Here is a 20,185-nt window from a genome sequence, read left to right as displayed (position 1 = left end):
ACTGCGCTGCTGGCATTTCGGCTAGCAGCCTGGAAGGAAGGGCCATGGGTCCCAGCCCCAGGGGCTGCTCAGCCCCCTGGCTGTCATCTTGATTGGGATAGCCAAAGGGGTTCAAGCGATTGCTGAGCCTCCCAGGGGACTCGGGCACCAGCAGGAGCCCAGAGCCAGGAAAGCAGCCAGCCAGTCAGGCCTTGCACACCTCCAGCCAGCCAGGCCTCGCACACCTCCAGCCAGGCCTTGCACACCTCCAGCCAACCAGCCAGTCCTCACACACCTCCAGACAGGCCTTGCACACCTCCAGCCAGCCAGGCCTTGCACACCTCCAGTCAGGCCTTGCACACCTCCCACCAGCCAGCCAGTCCTCACACACCTCCAGCCAGCCAGTCCTCGCACACCCCCAGCCAGGCCTCGCACACCTCCAGTCAGCCAGCCAGTCCTCACACATCTCCAGACAGCCAGGCCTTGCACAGCTCCAGTCAGGCCTCGCACACCTCCAGCCAGCCAGCCAGTCCTTGCACACCTCCAGTCACGCCTTGAACACCTCCAGCCAGGCCTCGCACACCTCCAGCCAGTCCTCGCACACCTCCAGCCAGCCAGCCAGCCAGTCCTCAAACACCTCCAGTCAGGCCTCGCACACCTCCAGCCAGCCACCCAGTCCTCGCACATCTTCAACCAGGCCTTGCACACCTCCAGCCAGCCAGTCAGTCCTCACACACCTCCAGCCAGCCAGGCCTCACACACGTCCAGGTAGCCCTCCCTCCCCCGCACACCCCTCCATCCATCCATCCTTCCCGTACACCCCTCTCTCTGCGTATCGGGGGGGTATTCTGTGCATGTGGTAATGTCCTGGTCACGGGGGTCCAGCATCGCAGACTCTGGTGGACAAGCTAACCAAGCCCTGCCCCTTTGCACAGCACTGCGCCCTACCAGAGATTTCCCTTTGGCGCTACCATCCTCACCTGCTGGGCTTCCAGCTCGGCCGTCAGCCTGAACGAAACCAGAAATAACAGTTATAGTCAAACAACGGGAGCGCCTGCCCAGGCCCGTCACCAGGGCATCCGAGCCCTTCGCAGGGAGGAAGGGATATGGCACAAGGGCTATGGCAGGGTCCTTCCTCCCAGCAGAGAAATGCAGCCACCTCTGGCAGGGCCCGCAGCCGCGGCCCAGCAGAGCAGAGTAATCAGGACAGTGAGGAATCCCATAAGCCACTGGAAACACGGGGAGGGTGGAGAGGGGTGGAGTGCGCTTGACCCAGTTGGGACTGGGCCAGGCAAAGAAGGCCCAAAAAGTGCCAGGGGAGTTTCCTGGACAAACCAGTCGGGGCCTTGGACTGACTGTGATCCACAGCAAAGCAGCAGCTGCAGCGCCAAGCTCACAGAACCTGGGAGGGAACCCAGGAGTCCTGGCTCCCAGCCTCACCCAGCTCTAACCACTAGACCCCACTCCCCTCCCAGAGCCAGGATTGAACCCAGGAGTTCTGGCTCCCAGCCCACCCTGCACTCACCTCTTGAACTTCTGCTGCAGTTCTGAGTGGCGGCGCGAAGCTGCCTCCAGATATTCGGTCGCTCTCTTGTTTTCCTGTTGGAACAGCTGCCTGGGGACAACAGAGGGCAGTGAACAGCCCAGACGCCTCGGTGATGGACAGCAACCCTCCCCAGCCAAGGCAGGCTGTGCTGGGAACAACTCTCTCTGCATCCCCTTGCCAAATGCTTCTCCCTGGCGGACCTCTGCCAGCCCTGTCCCAAGGCACTCTCTGCACTAGCCTAGATGGATGGTTTCATGGCAGCACCTAAGCTGCCCTCACTCCTCAAGGCAGGGATAGGACCCAGAAGTCCTTCCTCCCATCTGCCCCCCCACTCTAACCACTAGACACCACTCCCCTTCCTGAGCCGGGGATAGGACCCAGGAGTCCTGCTCGCAGTGTATCAATGCAGTACTGCTCCCCCGCTGGCAGGCACAGGGCTGGTGGCACTCAGCACTCACAGGGCACTGCTGGCCTCCTGGCTCTTCAGGAACATCCTTTCCTGGCTGGGAGCTGCCTCTGCCTGGGGCAGGGAGTCCAGCTGCTTCTCGACCTGGGCCAGGTTGTCTTGGATCAGCTTGTCTAGGGCAAATGACAGAAACAGAGTCACAGGGCAGCGTAACTTGGGTGCTGGGATCTCAGTGAGAACAGGTGGGGCCCAGCTCCTGGACTGAGACATGTCTGCAGAGACCAAGATCGGGGTCCCATCGTGCCGGACGCTGCCCAGACCCCAACCGAGATCAGGGCCCCGTCGTGCAAGGCACTGCCCAGACCCCAACCAAGATCAGGGCCCTGTCATGCCGGGCGCTGCCCAGACCCCGACCAAGATCAGGGCCCCGTCATGCCGGGCACTGCCCAGACCCCAACCAAGATCAGGGCCCCGTCGTGCTAAGCGCATGCCTAAAGCCCAACCGACAGATGGTCCCTGCCCGCAAGCGTCTGCACTCCAAATAAACAAGACAGACCCGAGGGAGGATTATTCTGCCCATTTTACAGCTGGGAACTGAGGCCCAGAGAGATTCATCACCTTCGCTCAGCAAACGTTCCCTGCTCTCAGCCATGCTGCAGATCTCGGCAGCCAGCTTCTCCATGCTCTAGGAGGAGGGGGAGGGAATTCACCACAGAGCATGCTGCCATGGGGAGGAAGAAGCGTCCACAGCCTTCCCTCATGCTAACCTCCCGTAGATGGGTCTTGTCCCAGACTGAAGCCTGGTCTCCGAGGGGAGACGCAGCTTGTATCAGCTAAAGAGCAATGTCCCTGCCCCCGGAGGCCTTATATCAGGTCCCTCCCTGTAATGCTGCCACAGCACAACACCGTGGACATCCTTGGCTTCTGCTAGCATCGAGTGTCCTCAACCCCTGTCCTGGCTCCTATCCCCTGCCCCCCCCCCCCCCCACAGATCCCACTCCCCTCCCAGAGCCGGGGCAAGAACTCAGGAGTCCTGGCTCCCAGCCCCCCTCAAAGCCAGGTAGAGAACCCAGGAATCCCGGCTCCCAGTCAGACTCCCTGCTCTAACCCAATCCCTCCCACACGTGCCCATGTCCCCTCCCAGTAGGGTTGTGTCCCACAATCTGTCCCTAGGGGAGCGTTCCCCACCCCACGCACCCAGGAACAGCACAGGGGACCCCAATGGCTCTTACGTGGCACTCCTGGAGGGTCTTGTGCTTCTCCATCAGCTCGTCCAGCTGCTGCTCAAATTCCAGCCTGGAAACAACACAGGGTGAGGGGCTGCCATGGGGCAGAGAGTTCTGCGCACAACAGAAACACTCACACGCACGCACAGCAGGGTTCATCCCCTCCAGCAGGGGGCAGCAGGGACACACAAACACCCACAGAGCAGGGCTGGTCCCTCCAGCAGGGGGCAGCAGAGACACACACACAGAGTGTGTTACATACAGTGCAGTACCTGTGTGTCCCTGCTGCCCCCTGCTGGAGGACATGAGCCCTGCGCGTGTGTGTGTGTGTGTCACTGCCGTCCCCAGTTGGAGGGGATGAGCCCTGCTCGGTGGGGGTGGGGGTGTCCCCCTGCTGCGGGGGATGAGCCCTGCTCTCTGTGAGTGTGTTTGTGTGTCTGTGTCCCTGCTGCACCCCACAGGAGGAGATGAGCTCTGCTCTGTGTGTGTGTGTGTGAGAGAGAGAGAGACAGAGAGAGACACTAAGGGCTGAATTCACCCGCCCAGAGTGACTCTCCTCCCTCTGGTGAGCAGGCGCTGGCAAGCGAGGGCCTGTGGCAAAGCCGGGACTGACTAGGCCGAGCAGGGCCTGGCAGCTGGTTAATTATTTGTCGTTAGTTTCCTGGACAGAACAGGAACGTGCCCAGGGTGTGGAACCCGAGGCAGAGGCTCGGGCTGCAGGAGGGAGCCCGTTCGGCGGGATGCCACCATTGCACACCTAGGCCAGACGGCTAGTGGACACACTGGGGTGTGCAACCCTGGCCTCTCTCGGAGCACTTTCCCATGGCTCGGCCCGGCTGGCACACAAGGGGCTGCCCCTAGGATGGACGCCCCAGACGCTCTAAGGGGTTTACTTTGAGGATCGGGCTGGCGTAGAGCTCACGGAGAAGGGAGCATCTAGACTCGGGGCAGCGGGATATCCCAGAAGGCACTGCCCGCTCCTGCTCATGGCCCGTGGTGACTGAGGAGGAGTGTAGGTGCGCCTGTGGGGTGCTGTGGCTGACACATGCCCATCTCCAGGAGTGTGTTGGAGCGGCAGCAACTCCCGCTTACAGAGCTGGGGGTTCAGTCCGCTGCAGGGGGGCGGGAGCCAGTACCTCTGTTTCCTCTGCTTCAGCTTCTCCTCCTGGATCTTCGCCATCAGCTCCTCGATGCTCTGCTTCCGATCCTGGGACAGCGTCTGCTGCCTGCCCGGGGCGAACAAGGGCGGCGCAGTCTGGTGAACCCGGGCAGCCTGACTCCCAGACGAGGGCACAAGACTCTTCGCCCACGGGGATCCCAAGACACTTTCCCCAGGTGAATCTACCCACCCCCCGCAAGCGGGCAGAGAAGCAGAAGTACCTGGCCCAGTATCAGGCCATGACATGAATAGAACCCAGGCGTCCTGGCTCCCAGCCTCCTCCTCCCCTGCTCTAACCACTAGACCCCACTCCCCTCCCAGAGTTGGGGACAGAACCAAGGAGTCCTTCTCTCTCTCTATGGTTCTCTGTGTCTCTCAGTCTCCATCTATATCCCCATACATACCCCTCCACCTGTCCATCCCTCCCTCCTGCCCTAACCCCTGCCCTATCCCCCTCTCACCTCTGGGCCTCAGCCTCCGTCTCCTGGCAGCGGAGCTGCAGGGTCCGCAGGACCTCTGGAAGGGACACGCATGTTAGTGAGGGGATACGGCTCCCAGAGAGACACCGTGCGCTGATCCCTGCTGGGGCCACCCCACTCCCCATGGGGTGCTCGCTCTGGCCTGCCCTTGGGCAGCTCCCACTGACCTGGGGAGGCACCCAGAGCCCCTGGCAGGGGGAGACTGGGAGATCCTGGTATGAGAGGATGGGGAATGGGGGGGGCACAGAGGCCCTGGGATGGGGGAAGATCGGGGGACCCTAGTGTGATAGGAGGGGAAATGGGGGGCACACAGAGGCCCTGGGATGCGGGGGGAATCGGGGTACCTGGTGTGAGGGAGGGGTCAGAGGGGGCACACAACACCCCTGGGGGCACACAGCAACCCTGGCAGGGGAGAGAATGAGCAGAGAGGCAGGAAGTCTCTGAAATAGAGGGGACTGGCATGGGGGCCCACAGGGAGTTTGGGGGGCAGACTGTGGTTAAGGCTGGATCCCGGGCTGTATGCAGGTTAACGCCTGTGTGACCCGCTGGTAATGGTAATGCCTGTCTTGTCTCGAGTCCTTCTCATCAGTGGATCTCAAAGTGCGGGACCAAAGTGGTCAGTGCCTTTATCCCGGCTGTCCAGCCATCTTCGTGTCACTCAGCCGAGTTGCTAAAGGCCTGCTCTCACCTTGCTTCTGGCTGCAGATTTTCTCCAGGTTCGACTTCTCCTCGTTCACTGCAAAAGAGTGTGGGGGGGAGAAACAACCAGGCTGGGGGCCCATATCCTCTGGGTTCGGGGTTGTGTCTCACTGGCGCTAGGGGGTAGGTCCAGCCCCCCACAGCATGCAGCTGGGTAGCGAAGGGGCGTTCTGCCAGAGAGCTCAGAAGACGCCGTGGCCCAAATCCTTAAAGGTATTAGGTGCCACGGGGAGTTAGGCACCATTGAGACTCTGGGTCAAAGGACCTGAGGTGCAACGTGAGCCGCAGGGAGCAGTGCTGGGCGGGGGGGGTGACTTACGCTCCTCCAGCTCTGCCTGCAGTTGCTCACTGCGCGCCTGCCCATCCTGCAGCTCCTGGCTCAGAGCCTGCTTAGCTAAGGAGAGACCAAACGGGTTAGGGGTGAAGGTGTGGGGAGAGAGAGAGGGGGATGTCTAAGGGGCTGGAGCAGTGAGGTGGGATGGATGGATAGATAGATAGATGGAGAGGTGTGTATGGGGATGGATGGGGTGGTGTGGAGTTGGAGGGAGGGAGGGAGAGGTCAATATGGGGTTGGATAATGGGGGGGTGTACAGGGATGGATGGAGGGAATGGTCGGCATGGGGATGGATAGTGGGGTGTGTGTATGGAGATGGATGGAGGAGTCAAAACAGGGATGGATAGTGGGGGGTGTATAGGGATGGATGGGGTGGGGTTGGAGGGAAAGAGGGAAGGGTCAGTATGGGGTTGGATAGTGGAGGGGGATGGATGCGGGGCTGTGGGGTTGGAGGGAGGGTGGGAGGGGTCAATATGGGGATGGATAGTGGGGTGTATGTATGGGGATGGATGGAGGGAAGGGTCAGTACAGAGATGGATAGTGGGGGATGGATGGGATGGAGTGGGGTTGGAGGGAGGGAGGGAAGGGTCAGTATGGGGTTGGATAGTGGAGGGGGATGGATGCGGGGCTGTGGGGTTGGAGGGAGGGAGGGAGGGGTCAATATGGGGATGGATAGTGGGGTGTATGTATGGGGATGGATGGAGGGAAGGGTCAGTACAGAGATGGATAGTGGGGGATGGATGGGATGGAGTGGGGTTGGAGGGAGGGAGGGAAGGGTCAGTATGGGGTTGGATAGTGGGGGGGATGGATGCAGGGCTGTGGGGTTGGAGGGAGGGGTCAATATGGGGATGGATAGTGGGGTGTGTGTATGGGGATGGAGGGTGGGAGGGGTCAGTACAGGGATGGATAGTGGGGGGTGTATGGGGATGGATGGGGTGAAATGGGGTTGGAGGGAGGTAGGGAAGAGTCAATATGGGGTTGGATAGTGAGGGATGGGGTGGGGATGGATGCTGGGCTGTGGGGTTGGAGGCAGGGGTCAGTACAGGGATGGATAGTGGGGTGTGTGTATGGGGGGGGTCAGTACAGGGATGGATAGTGGGGGGTGTGTACAGGGATGGAGGGAGGGGTCAGTATGGGCCTAGAGAGCTATAGGAAGATAGGTGTACATGGGGATGGATGGATTATATAGATCCCTGCATTACCAAGGGCCTGAGTCTGATTTCAGCACCACTGGGTGAAATCCACAGTCCCTGCTCTGAATCCATGGGCTCGTTTACACACCGCTTTCAAAGCCACGGAAGCTAAACCGGAGAACGGCCTCAGCTCCTGGGTCGGCGCGTCCCCCGGCGGGGGCAGCAGCATGGCTCTGGGGGTGAAGTGTGTGTCCCCATGTAAACAGGCTCTCAGTGAGAGCAGGATCTAGCTCCTGTGGGCAGGTAGAGAGGGGCTGACATTGGGGGGCCTAGTAGCAGGCTGGCACGGCAGTAAGGGGTGCTGGGGGAGCGGGCTGCAGCCCAGTGTGCTCCGTAATAGGAGTGGACAACCCCCTGCCTTCCCTGCCCCTCACCTCGCTGCAGTCTGCTGATCCTTCCTACCAGGTCGTCCATTCGGGGCTCCAGGGTCCCTGCTGCAGAGGGAAGGGGAAGGAGAAGGATACGCCCGGTTGTGTTCCTAACACGCATCCTTCACCCTATGCTTTTTTGAGTGTGCCTGGGCGGGAGGGGTAATTTCTCCCTTCACTTAACTGGGGGAGGGGAAACTGAGGCACAGATAAGTGACATAGAGAGTCACTGGTAGAGCCTGGAAAAGGACACAAGAGACCTCTTTCACAGACTACAGTTCTGACAGCTAGACCCCACTCTCCCCCCTGAGCCAGGGAAAGAACCCAGGAGTCCTGGCTCCCAGCCCCACCACTCTAACCCCTAGATCCCACTCCCCCCAAGCCAAGGATAAAGTCCTGGCTCCCAGCCCCACAAGCTCTAACCTCTACATCCCACTTCCCTCCCAGAGCTGGAGAGAGAACCCAGGAGTCCTGGCTCCCAGCACTAACCACCAGACCCAGCTCCCAAATACCATCCTGCAGTTGTTTCACCAGCAATAGCAGCTCCTCTGCCTTGGGTGCAAAGTCGCTGGGAACTGGGAAGAGTTAAAAAAAAACAAAGGAATTGCTTTGTTGTACAAAAGATTCAGCTCAAGCTTGTAACTGGGCTTTCTAGGGGGATTTATCCACCCCACGGCGTGCAGGAGAAGGGCGCTGTGGGGTTGCCATGGATTTATCCAGCCCATGGCATGAGGGAGAAGGGCACTGTGCGATTGCCATGGTGAGAGGGAGAAGGCATTGTGGGATTGCCACCCCATGGTGTGAGGGAGCAGGGCACTGTGGGATCGCTGCCTCATGGCATGAGCAAGCAGGGCACTGAGATCGCCCCCGCCCCTTGGCGTGAGCGAGCAGGGCACTGTAGGATCGCGCCCCCACACCTTGGCGTGAGCAAGCAGGGCACTGTGGGATTGGCCCTCCCACCTTGGCGTGAGAGAGAAGGGCACTGTGGGATCACTCAGCTGGTAGTATGAGGGAGCGGGGAGTTGTGGGATCGTCCCCCACTTGGCATGAGCGAGCAGGACATTGTGGGATCACTCCGCTGGTAGCATGAGGGAGCGGGGAGTTGTGGAATCTCCCCCCGCCATGGCGTGAGCAAGCAGGGCATTGTGAGATTGCCCCCGCTTGGTGTGAGCGAGCAGCAGGGCACTGTGGGATTGCTCCCCCCTTGGCATGAGCGAGCAGCAGGGCACTGTGGGATCGCCCACCCCTTGACGTGAGCGAGCAGCAGGGCACTGTGGGATCGCCCCCCTCTTGGCGTGAGCGAGCAGCAGGGCACTGTGGGATCGCTCCACCTTGGCGTGAGCGAGCAGCAGGGCACTGTGGGATCGCCCCCCTCTTGGCGTGAGCGAGCAGCAGGGCACTGTGGGATCGGCCCCCCACCTTGGCGTGAGCGAGCAGCAGGGCACTGTGGGATCGCCCCCCTCTTGGCGTGAGCGAGCAGCAGGGCACTGTGGGATCGCTCCACCTTGGCGTGAGCGAGCAGCAGGGCACTGTGGGATCGGCCCCCCACCTTGGCGTGAGCGAGCAGCAGGGCACTGTGGGATCGGCCCCCCACCTTGGCGTGAGCGAGCAGCAGGGCACTGTGGGATCGCCCCCCTCTTGGCGTGAGCGAGCAGCAGGGCACTGTGGGATCGCCCCCCTCTTGGCGTGAGCGAGCAGCAGGGCACTGTGGGATCGGCCCCCCACCTTGGCGTGAGCGAGCAGCAGGGCACTGTGGGATCGGCCCCCCACCTTGGCGTGAGCGAGCAGCAGGGCACTGTGGGATCGCCCCCCTCTTGGCGTGAGCGAGCAGCAGGGCACTGTGGGATCGGCCCCCCACCTTGGCGTGAGCGAGCAGCAGGGCACTGTGGGATCACTCTGCTGGTGGCATGAGGGAGCGGGGAGTTGTGGGATCGCCCCCCCCTTGGGGTGAGCGAGAGCATTGTGGGATCACCCTTCTGGAAGGGCATCGTGGGATTGGCCGTGATTTGTCCACCCCATGGGGGCCATTCCCCCCTTGCCCCATCTTCCTCTCACCCTGTTTACTCCCCTCCATGGCCCTATGTACCCAGAGAGGTGTGGGGAGGGGGGCCTTAACACAGACGCCTATTCACCCCCCCAGGAGGGAGGGGGAGCCTTGAAACTTCCCAACCCCCCCCCGCGCGCTTTCTTTTCCCGCCCGTTTTCCAACGGTTGCTGCGGCTCCGCCCCTCCCCTCAGCCAGGCTCGTGCGCTGTGTTTACCACCTGCCAAGGCCCCGCCCCCTCCCCTTGGAGAAAGGGGGAGGAGCTAACCCCTCACTGCAGGGTCGGGGTGGGGGGCAGGTCTAGGCACCAGGACTCCTGGGTTCTCTCCCCGGCTCTGGGAGGGGAGTGGGGTCTGGTGGGTCAGAGCAGGGGGGCTGGGAGCCAGGACTCCTGGGTTCTCTCCCCAGCTCTGGGAGGGGAGTGGGGTCTGGTGGGTCAGAGCAGGGGGGCTGGGAGCCAGGACTCCTGGGTTCTCTCCCCGGCTCTGGGAGGGGAGTAGGGCCTGGTGGGTTAGAGCAGGGGGGCTGGGAGCCAGGACTCCTGGGTTCTCTCCCCGGCTCTGGGAGGGGAGTGGGGCCTGGTGGGTTAGAGCAGGGGGGCTGGGAGCCAGGACTCCTGGGTTCTCTCCCCGGCTCTGGGAGGGGAGTGGGGCCTGGTGGGTTAGAGCAGGGGGGCTGGGAGCCAGGACTCCTGGGTTCTCTCCCCAGCTCTGGGAGGGGAGTGGGGTCTGGTGGGTTAGAGCAGGGGGGCTGGGAGCCAGGACTCCTGGGTTCTCTCCCCGGCTCTGGGAGGGGGAGTGGGGTCCAGGGGCTTAGATTGGGGAGCTGGGTACAGCAACCCCAGAGCAGGGGATCCAGGGCTGCACTTCCCTTGACCCAGCACCACAGACTAAGCTCATCCTGTCCCTCATTGGTTATCATTTGGGCAGGACTGGGTTTCATCCATTCTCCCCTCTCATCTTTGGGCAGGGGTGGGGGGGCATCTTCAGATGTCCCTGGGCTCCACCGTTGAGGCAGGGCACCAGGCAGATGTTTCTGTGTTTAGCACCCAGGGGAGAGGGGTCCCGCCCTGGGGATGGCAGAGGGGTGGCATTTGGCTTGGGTAGATGGCAGGAGGTGGGGAGGTCAAACGATTGGCAGGGGATGAGCAAGGGCCGGTAGCATCTGGCCGCTCCTACCTTCGTGGCCAGACAAGGGGAGGAGGCAGAGCTACAGGCAGTCAGACATCATTTATTTCAACCCCCCCACCTGGGCAGGTAGACTCCAGGTGCAGCGAGCCTTGGGACAAGTGCTGGACCAGACCTCTCTGAGCAGAGTTGCCCCCCCCCCCCCCCCTCCGCTGGCCCTGCTCCCGCTGCAGAGCCCACACACATAGCTTGCGGCAGGGTGCAAGCACTGGCTGCGTCTTAAAATAACACCCCTGCAAGGAGGCTCGCCTCGGTATTTTGGACTCTGACTGTCCCCATGTTTCTGTTTGCAGTGATGTAGCAGCAGGGTTAACTGCTAGGGCTGGGAGCGAAGCGAGTGCAGCTGGTAGCTTTATTTCTGTACACCAGCTCTCTGCACCACAGCACCACGCGCAGACTTGAAGTATCGTCAATTCACAGCCTGCAGTCCAGGCAGCCAAACCCCCAAAAAATCAGCTGTGAATATCACTCAGTAATGACCCTTCTACCATGCCTCGCTGCTCCCCTTCCCCCTTGAAGAGCAGCTGAGCTTGCTGCCTTTCACACACACTCCTTATGGGATACGGAGTGACCATGTGCTAGGAACCGCTTGGCAGGACCTCCGCTGCCATAAAAATCACATCCCTCCCTTGCCAGCAGCCAGGCTGAACTCATTTTAATACTTAGATTTGAGATTAAAAAAACCCACCAGGCAGAGTCAGATGTGCTGAGTACCTGATGGTTGAGTGGAACACAGCAGGAAGAGAAGGTGGATTTGGGATCCCATCCTTCCTTGCTTGCCCCTGCCAAAAAGGAGAATGCTGCAGGGATGGAAAATGCCAACCTCAGAGGGTTAGCGTGACAACACTTGGGGCAAGCTCAGCTGTGACCTGACATCTCCAGCCATAAGAGAGTTAAAATCTAGCCTGGACCTCCCGTCTGCATCCAGCTGACACAAGCTCACTGGGGCCAAGGCAACACAGCTAGTATTTAGAAAGCCCCAATTCCCCCTTCCCTTGGCAAGATCCTCTGTGCTGGACAGGGAGCAAGCCAGATGTACCCTCATCAAAACAACTTTTTAATAAGACTTTGATTCTCAGTTGAACACGCCAGCCAGGAAGAGACCTCAGTTGACAGCCACCCAAGATGGTTTTAGGCACAGTGCATCATGCGTGTGAAAACTCTTTCTGCTTCCCCAACCCCGCCAGGTCTCCCTGGAGCAGCTAAATGCAAGTTAAAAGGAGACACAGGCAGGGGCTGGCTTTCCAGAGGCATGGGATGATCTTCCTGTGAAAAACAGACCCAGCGGATTCTGGATCAATCCCACTGCAGATCGATAGGTCTAAGGCCATGGGGGAGCAAACAGCCCTTCCTTCTAGCAACCAGGATGGACAAGGAGACTGAAAAGTGACGGGGCAGCCCAGTTACCATAGTGCAGGGCACAGATGTCACCGGCAAAGGAGGGAGGCAGTTCATTGCTTTCAAAGAGCATTTCAAAGAGCATTTTGACACTTCCTGTGAAAGGATCCGCCTTTCCAAAGGGAACATTAAATTAAGACGGGCAGCAGAGAAGAGTGCATTGGTGCAGGCGTTAACGAACACAACCAGCACAGGGAGGGAGAATACAACACAGCAGGCAACTCCAACACCCAACTGCAATTTATAGCATCGAGAGGAGCATGTGCATGGGGCGGGGGGATGAGGGAGTAATCTCCTTCCCGCCCCACATACAGCTATGTTTCCAGACACAGCACCCAGTTAAATATATTGGCAAATATGAGCCGCCAAGCTCCGGGTGCCTGTGAGAAATCTAAGTTCATTCCAGGCTCAGGTTTTTAAAGAGCAGGGGATGTTGAAAAATAGTTTCAAAGCAGGTTGGGCTCCGATGCCAAGGGGTGCAATTAGCCACAATTCATCCAAAGGAAAGAGAAACACCATCACAGCCCATTTCACAGGGCCCTGTGGCCGATCCACACTGGGAGGCGGAGAGCAGAGGCTCCAGGGGAAGGAACCAAAACCAGCTTCCGTCAAGGAGATGGAACAAGCCGCACCCAACCCCAGCTCCACTGTGCAGGTGGAGTCCTTCGGTACAGGCCTATGCGAGCCAGAGTGTAAGCTCGCCATGCCCCTACGTGCCCACATCAGCCTGGAGCACGAGGCTCAAAGTGAAGCAATAACCCCCACTCAGGCTTCCCCAACAGAGAGTTGGAGACACAAGTAGGCCAATAAATAAGTCAGGCAGATAACCACACATCAACACCACCTCGGAAGGAGCCGGCCAAGCCTGAGCCAACTCCTAGAGAGTATGGCTTCTCGGTGTAGGGGTGGGGAGGTCCCTGACCTCCCCTTCTAAGAGGAGAAGGGATTCCCCCCCAAGTTATCCAATCACCAGTGAAATACAGGGGCCTCGAGTGAAGCAGGCCCAGGCTTAGAGACCAGCAAAAAATCCATTCTCAGCACCATCGGGCCGGCTGCCCTTGGCACCCTTCCCAGGGTTAGGCGTGGTAGAGTATTTTGGGGGGTAGCGAATGAAGAGCCGGTCCTCCTCCTTCTTGATCCAGCGCAATAGCTTGGTGAGGACATTGATGGCGCCGGCCTTGGTTACCAGGGGGCTGAAGCAGGTGTACAGCTCGAACTTACTGGTGACCTGAGAAGGAGAACATGGAAAAAGGAAAGGTCAACCCATCCTCTCCCCTATACCCGGCATGGTCTTGTCTCTTGTCCTCCCTCTCCAAACCCACTCCCCAGCTTTTTCTCATCACAAGCCCTGAGGGAGGCAGCACAAGCTTTAAACCCATATGCAGCTGTCAGCATGACAGCCAGAAGCAGTTCCAATGGGACACATGTTCACTCTGAAACCTACTGATGGTGGTTAAAACCAAAGCACATCACTGCCTATCACATGAGTGGACACATCACACTAAGGTGCGTATCCCAGTCACATCCCTCAATTGCCTGGGAATTCTGCAACATGTGGGGCCTTGACGCTGGAATTCTGGGAACAAGCAGCCTGAACCATCTCCCCTGCAATCCAGGTGGGACTGGTCAGGCCTTGGTGATCACTTCCCAGGCCAGGCATCACTGTGCTTCCTGCTAGGGGAGCAGGAATGAGCCCAGTGCAAGATAGAAAGAACAGAGCAGGAAGTTCCACCCTCCTCACACTAGAATATTACTGAGACAGGAAGTGGTCTCTCCCAAGCCTGCAGCCAATGCCAGGTGAAGGCCCAGGCAATCTAGGCTCATGCCTAAGGGCAATTGCTAGAGTCATGCGATCACAGCAGCAGCTCAGCTTTCCATTACGAATGGAGTCAGCATCTCGCCTTCCTAGTTGGGAAGAAAACCTTGAAATCATAAGCCAGGTGTCACAAAGGCAGCGACACTCCCTGAGTCTGTGGAGGGCCTGAGCTGGGGGAAACTGACCTATGTGTGAGTGATGCTGCCTGAGTTTGCAGAGAGCCGGAGCCAACTGCGGTGAGTGAGTAATACGGGGTCCTCCAGCCTCTCCTGGGGAGGAAGAAGGGCCCTGCTGTTCCTCTGGGGAGATGAGGCCCATGACCCCCCTAAATGCCTCATTAAAAGTGCCCTGCCTTACCCAGGCGAGTAGCGTCTCCTTCTCGGCCACATGGTAGATGAGGCGCAGGGGGCGAGAGGTGCTGTGGATGCGGCTGTGCAGGTAATGGTAGAGGTCAAAGAGCCGGTGTTGCTCCTCCTCGCTGCAATACGGCCCCTCCAGCTCTGGGCTGCGGAGGGCGAGAGATGCCAGGGGGGCAGGATTAGACACAGAGACCAGGCACTGCCCCCTCCTTGCCGCTACTGCTACCAGTGTCTCAACTCGGCACCCCGCAAAACCAGGAGGGCAGGGAGAACACTGAACTAGAAGGAAACCTAGAAACAGCTGGAGCATGAGCCCATCTAGCACGGCATCTTGGCTAGCTGAGGAACCCCAGAGGAAACTGCTTCCCAAAGATTAGTGCTCGCTCACTGCCAAAATCCAGCTCCCCTCCGGGGTGAGGCCTGCCCTGCCAAAACCCTGCCTTTAGTTTGAGATCTTCCAGACACTCCTGGAGCCTACAGGGCTGTCAGCCCCAGTATCCTGTGGCAGGGAGTCCCACTGGCTAACACGAGGGTCCGGGAGAAGCCCACAGGTGGATTTGACCCTTGTGTGCTTCACATGACAGGCCTTCGTTCTGGTACTGCAAGGCAGGGAGAACAAGAGATCCTGATCCTATTGCAGTATTTGGTGTATGGCTATCCGGTCACCTCATATCAGGGTAGACGGGCCCATTGTTCTCATCCGGGATGGGGAGGAGGTACCCGGACAGGCAGACCCCCATTCTGATTTGGAACAGGGAGGAAGTACCTGGGAAAGGCAGACCCCCCATTTGGATCCGGGAAGAGGGGGAGGTACCAGGGAAAGACAGACCCCCACTCTGATCCAGGACGGGAAGGAGGAACCAGGATAGACAGACCCCCACTCTGATCCAGGATGGGAAGGAGGAACCAGGATAGGTGGATCCCCACTCTGATCCGGGATGGGGGCGGGGAGGTACCAGGGAAAGGCAGACCCCCATTCTGATCAGGGACGGGGAGGAGGAACCAGGATAGACAGACCCCTACTCTGATCTGGAACGGGGGGGGGGAGGTACCAGGGAAAGGCGGATCCCCACTCTGATCCAGGATGGGGGGCAGGTGCCAGGGAAAGGCAGACCCCCACTCTGATCCAGGACGGGGAGGAGGTACCAGGATAGACAGACCCCCATTCTGATCCGGGACGGGGAGGAGCTACCCGGGAAAGGCAGACCCCCATTCTGATGTGGGGGAGAAACACTTGCCCGGACAAGCCCATGTGACTGACTAACATGGTGTATCGTCAGCCAATCACTTCTGTTTCAGGCTGTGAACAAGAAGTTCAGAGACCCCGATTCCATGCCACGTCCAGCTGACAGGAAGAACGGTTGTGCGGTGTAAAGCGGTTCATTAAGTGCCCGACACTGACTCTTCCCACCCTGGCACGAGCTCTCAGCTGCAATCCCCCCCAGCCCCCCAGTCTAGTAGTATAGAGCAGAGGGGCTGGGAGCCAGGACTCCTAAGTTCTATCCCCAGTTCTGGGAGAGGAGTGGGGGCTAGGGGGTTGGAGCAGTGGGGGTTGGGAGCCAGGACTCCTGGGTTCTATCCCTGCCGCTCCAGCACATAAAGAACATGCCTCAGTTTCTCCATTTATAACACACGGACAGTGTCACCCGCCTCTTTTTGGGGGTACTGGGAGGTTCATGATGTCAGAGCTCCTCTCCCCTGGCATTGAGCTACCCCCACCATTCCCCCACATGATGGCACTGCTGAGGCCCCTGAATTCCCAGCATGCCCTGGGCCATCTCGGCCCCGTGATCCCCACAAGCAGCCAGTCTCTCACACATGCCACCTTGTTGGGCAGCACATGACGTGCCCTATTTAAAGCCGGGATTGCATAAGGCTGGTTTAACTCGTCCCGGAGCCGCAGGGGGAGAGGGAGGACAGCTGTCTGTCCGGGAGGCTGTCTGTCCAGCCGGCACATCCCAGCCATCCTCCACTGCAGTGACCAAAAAGCGCCCTCGAGGCTGCACCTGCAGGGAGCACCCACCTGGGGCTGAAACGCAGCTGCCTCTGGGGTGGAGCACACAGCTCCATAACGCCTCCCCGCAAACTGAGGACAGCTCTACTGACACCTGCCTTGCTGCCTTCAGCACGGCGCCCCCTAGTGCCCGGCACTGGCTGCCAGGGGAGAGCGCCCCCTGCTGATCCCCCTGCTCCCCAGTGCCCCTACCACCAGGACCTTGCAGGAACTAAGCAGGGCTTAGTCCAAATTCAAGGCCACGGACACGACTCAGCCTCCCACACACCAACCCCGCCGGCCAAAGCCAGAACCAAGCCTTGCTGCGCCCCAGTACCTGGTGAACTGGGGCAGCTGGCGGTAGTTCTCCGGGATATCCAGCGGCTTGTAGAGGAAGTGCCGCAGGTCGGGCACCCCGACCTGCCCCACGCCATAGGAGGGGCTCTGCAGGCCGCCCGAGAGCACCTGCAGCAAGCCCTGAGTCCGCATGGCCTCCTCCACCCGCTTCTTGCAGTCCGAGACGGCGTAGAAGGACTCCTTGTCGGTGGAGAGCAGCACCAGGCAGACGGTGCACTCCGTGTCCAGGTAGGAGATGTAGGCGTAGAAGTACCCGTCGGGGTTGAAGCGGGGCAGGCAGATGGGTGTCCAGATCTCCCCGGCCTGGAAGGCCGAGCTGGCCCCAATCAGGTTGAGCAGCAGGTGGAGGTCGGTGGGCTCCAGCCGGCACTCCTCAATCACCGCCCGCTCCTGCACCGCTGTGACCAGCTGGCTCCGGGCCACCAGGATGGAGAAGACCAGGTTGGGGGTGATGGCCTTCTGCAGCAGGGTGCCCAGGGCGTCCCGCAGGGAGGCGGGCAGCAGCAGGCAGCGCACGGCCCCCAGCAGGAAGCCAGGGTCCAACTCCACCAGGTTGAGCAGGCGGTCGAGGATCTTCTCGGAGCCCGCCAGCAAGCGCCGCAGGTCGTAGTTCTTCTTGCGCTCGAAGATGCGGGTGATGCTCACCTGGGTCAGCATGCTGAGGATCTGGTAATAGACGTAGAGCAGCTCCTGGCGCAGCTGCTGCTCCGACTGCAGCGTCCGCGACACCGACACCAGTACCAGTGGGCCCTGCTGCACGAACACCAGCTTCCGGTCGTCTGGGGCGGAGGGGCAGACATGGAGACAGTGAGCTTGCCCAGCTCCCGGGGACCCCTGAGTGCCATTGCCCGACCCCCTGAACCGGCCAGATTGGAGCCGGGGCCCCCTAGAGGGGACAGTCCCCATGTCCCATTCCCCACCGCCCTAAGCCAGCCAGTTCCCCACCCTGGGGCTGGCTGGGAGCCAGCGCCCCCTAGAGGGGAAAGGCCCCATGTCCCATTCCACGGCCCATGAGTTTTCCTCTCCGTCACGCCTCACGTATTTATGCACTCTCAGTGCAACGTATCAACCGCTGAGGGCTAATCTCATTACGGCTCCCCTGGGACCTATTCATGCACCTGCGGCCACAGGTCTGCCAGCGTCCCAGCCTCCTCCTCCCTCTAAATACCCCCAAAGCAAGCATACAGCCTCACACCAGACTTGCACAGCACCGACAGGCAGCCACCTCTGGGGTGGAGCACAGCAGCTGGATAATTCGGAGACTAGCTTCCTCCCGTCCAACTGGAACTGCGGTGAGGGGAAATCAGGCAGGTGGAATGGAATCCCCTGCGCCCCAACAGCCAGGACACTGGGGGTCCCGCCTCAACCGGGGGGCAAGTGTTACGGGATTTTTAAGGAATTCAATTATTTGGGTCAGCAGCGACTGCCATGGGAAAGCGCCCCTTGCCGAGACCCCCACCCCACAGGACGGCGCCCCTCAGCCCCCGGCCCTGACTGCCAGGGGAGAGCGCCCCCTGCCCTGAAGCCCAGCCCCCACCTACCCGAGTAGATGGAGCGGATGGCGTTGTCGCCACTCTGGATGAAGGACACCAGCGCCATCATGACGCCCATGGTGGAGGACAAGGCCTCCTCGTTGCCGTAGCGAGAGTAGATGGGCTTGCCGGCCTCGCTCAGCACGAAGATGTGCTTCCGGCGGGCCCGCCAGCTGGCGGCCGTCACGTCCTCGTCGCGGTGCGTGGGTGGGGCCAGCGGGCCCCCCGGCTCACAGGCCACCACCCCCAGGGGCCGCCCAAACTCGCTCGAGTCCTCCAAGGTGTTGTCAGTGGAGGCCGAGTCTGACAGCTCCTTGTCGCTCGGCTCCTCCTGGGCGTCCCCCTGGCCATCAGCCGCTCTCAAGGGCCCATTGCTCTGTGGGGCAGGCAGCTCCTCCTGCTCCTCCGGGCCAGCGCTGGGCTCGTCCCCCTCTGGGGGGCAAAGGAGAGAGTCACCGAGACGGGAGAGAACCCAGGAGTCCTGGCTCCCAGCCCCCCGCTCAAACCACTAGACCCCACTCCCCTCCTGGAGCCAGCGAGAGAATCCCGGAGTCCTTGCCCCCTGACATCTCCCTTGCCCCCTATGTGACCAATTTAGGGGTACTCTTTCTCTGCCAGGCTCCAGCGTCTTCCCGATGCCCCTTTCCAGAATGGGGCAGGCAGAGCAATCAGGAGGGCGTCCCCACTGTAAGGCAGGGGTCCCCAGTGGCCATGGCCCCACTAACGCCCCTGGCAACAGGATGGGAGGCAACCCCACACCTTTCTGTCCCCAGTACGAGGGGCACGCCCCAGGCGGGCACTCACCTGTATCTGTGGGGCACAGCCCGGCCTGCTCCTGGGGCAGTGCCATCCCTTCCCGTGTCGGTGAGCCGGGCTCGCCCGTTGCCATCTTCGCATGCCAAGCGGCACCTGCAACGGCAAAGCCACAGGAAGTCGAGATCCATGGCTGGAAAGAGAACCCAGGAGTCCCGGCTCCTCCGCTCTAACCACTAGACCGCACTCCCCTCCCAGAACCGGGGAGAAAACCCAGGAGCCCCGGCTCCCAGCCCCCTGCCATACCCCACTCCACCCCCTATGGAGGTGAGAACACCAGATGGACCCAAGTCACTGTTCAGGCCTGGAGCCACGGCCAGCCCGGGCCGCTCCCAGCAGGGCAGGGCCGAGCCGGTCAGACCAGCATTAGTTACTAATCGCTGTCACATGCCCCAGCAGCGATGCCAGGCAGGAGCCGGCAGGAAATAGCCCCATTCACTAATCGCCTTCCCACGGGGAGCTTAATGGCTCCAAGCTTAGCACTGCAGGGCCCACAGCACCCCCCTTATAACACCAAACCCCCCTTCGCCCGGGGCAGAGCCCAGATCCCCCCCACTTCCTCTCCAACACCACAGCGCTCCCGGGCGCTGCCCCCCAGCTGCACTACCCCAGAGGTGGCTGCATCTCAGCGCCACAGGAGCCCTCCCCGTGTGTTGTGGTGTGTGGCTGTCCCCCTGCTGCCCCGCCCCAGAGGTGGCTGCATCTCAGCATCAGAGCCCTCCCCCTGCGGATGCTGGGGATCTATCACAACCGAAAGCAGGCCAGGCATAGAGGGATGTTGAGATGCCTCCCCTCTGGGGAGGGCAGCTCAGTAACAGCAACACGGAACGCCACGCAGGGCTGCCTCCCCCGGCCAGGTCCCGGCTCATCTGTGGGGGGTGGTTCCCTCTTTGCTCCCCTTTAGGGTCTCCCCTCCTCCCCATGAGTCTGCAGGAGGGGGGCACTCCTCCTTCCCAGGGGCTTCCCTCTCCCCATGTGGCTACGGGGGAGGTCTCCCCTCCTCCCTATGTGACGCTGGGGGGCGCCTCCCCTTGTCCCCCACTGGGGGTCTCCCCTCCTCCCCATGGGGTCCGGGGAGGGGTCTCCCCTCCCCGACATGTGACCCTGGTGGAGTCTCCCCTCCTCCCCATGGGGTCCGGGGGGGGTCTCCCCTCCTAGCCCACGTGGCAGTAGGGGGGGTCTCCCCCCCCGTGGTCTCGGACCCCCCTCCCCTCACCATGCGCGCGCCCGAGGGTCTCCCCTGCGCTCCTCCGGCAGCCTCGATCCCGGCGCCGCGCAGCACGGAACCGAGCGCGGG

At 60.9% G+C, this 20,185-nt stretch overlaps 2 protein-coding genes across 2 annotated transcripts; both read right to left on the bottom strand.

Moving 5' to 3' along the window:
- Positions 1-923: 923 nt before the first annotated feature.
- LOC140901888 (synaptonemal complex central element protein 1) lies at positions 924-7,435 on the bottom strand. Its single transcript, XM_073321315.1, has 10 exons — positions 7,396-7,435; positions 5,814-5,888; positions 5,484-5,531; positions 4,778-4,832; positions 4,294-4,383; positions 3,164-3,227; positions 2,550-2,616; positions 1,984-2,104; positions 1,505-1,594; positions 924-987 (listed from the first exon to the last, which is right to left on the bottom strand). Exons 1-10 carry the CDS (start codon positions 7,433-7,435, stop codon positions 924-926), a joined length of 714 nt encoding a protein of 237 aa, XP_073177416.1.
- Positions 7,436-10,643: 3,208 nt separating this feature from the next.
- On the bottom strand, positions 10,644-20,185 carry LOC140902048 (vacuolar fusion protein MON1 homolog B). Its single transcript, XM_073321670.2, has 6 exons — positions 20,105-20,185; positions 18,880-18,984; positions 18,085-18,507; positions 16,524-17,322; positions 14,192-14,339; positions 10,644-13,246 (listed from the first exon to the last, which is right to left on the bottom strand). The coding sequence occupies exons 2-6, from the start codon at positions 18,962-18,964 to the stop codon at positions 13,028-13,030; spliced, it is 1,674 nt and encodes a 557-aa protein (XP_073177771.1). The 5' UTR covers positions 18,965-18,984; positions 20,105-20,185; the 3' UTR covers positions 10,644-13,027.

This window comes from Lepidochelys kempii, chromosome 23, assembly GCF_965140285.1.
Source record: "Lepidochelys kempii isolate rLepKem1 chromosome 23, rLepKem1.hap1, whole genome shotgun sequence".
Lineage (NCBI taxonomy): Eukaryota > Metazoa > Chordata > Testudines > Cheloniidae > Lepidochelys > Lepidochelys kempii.
This window is presented reverse-complemented; position numbering and strand designations above follow the sequence as displayed.

Coding starts and splice junctions, on each gene's coding strand:
- LOC140901888 (XM_073321315.1), bottom strand. CDS start 7,435: ATGGACGACCTGGTAGGAAGGATCAGCAGACTGCAGCGAG. Junction 5,532..5,813: donor GCAGGCAGAGCTGGAGGAGC/GTAAGTCACCCC, acceptor ACTCTTTTGCAG/TGAACGAGGAGAAGTCGAAC. Junction 2,105..2,549: donor GGAACGTTTGCTGAGCGAAG/GTGATGAATCTC, acceptor CATTTGCCCTAG/ACAAGCTGATCCAAGACAAC.
- LOC140902048 (XM_073321670.2), bottom strand. CDS start 18,964: ATGGCAACGGGCGAGCCCGGCTCACCGACACGGGAAGGGATGGCACTG. Junction 18,508..18,879: donor GCTGTGCCCCACAGATACAG/GTGAGTGCCCGC, acceptor TTTGCCCCCCAG/AGGGGGACGAGCCCAGCGCT. Junction 13,247..14,191: donor AGGAGACGCTACTCGCCTGG/GTAAGGCAGGGC, acceptor TCTCCTTCTCAG/GTCACCAGTAAGTTCGAGCT.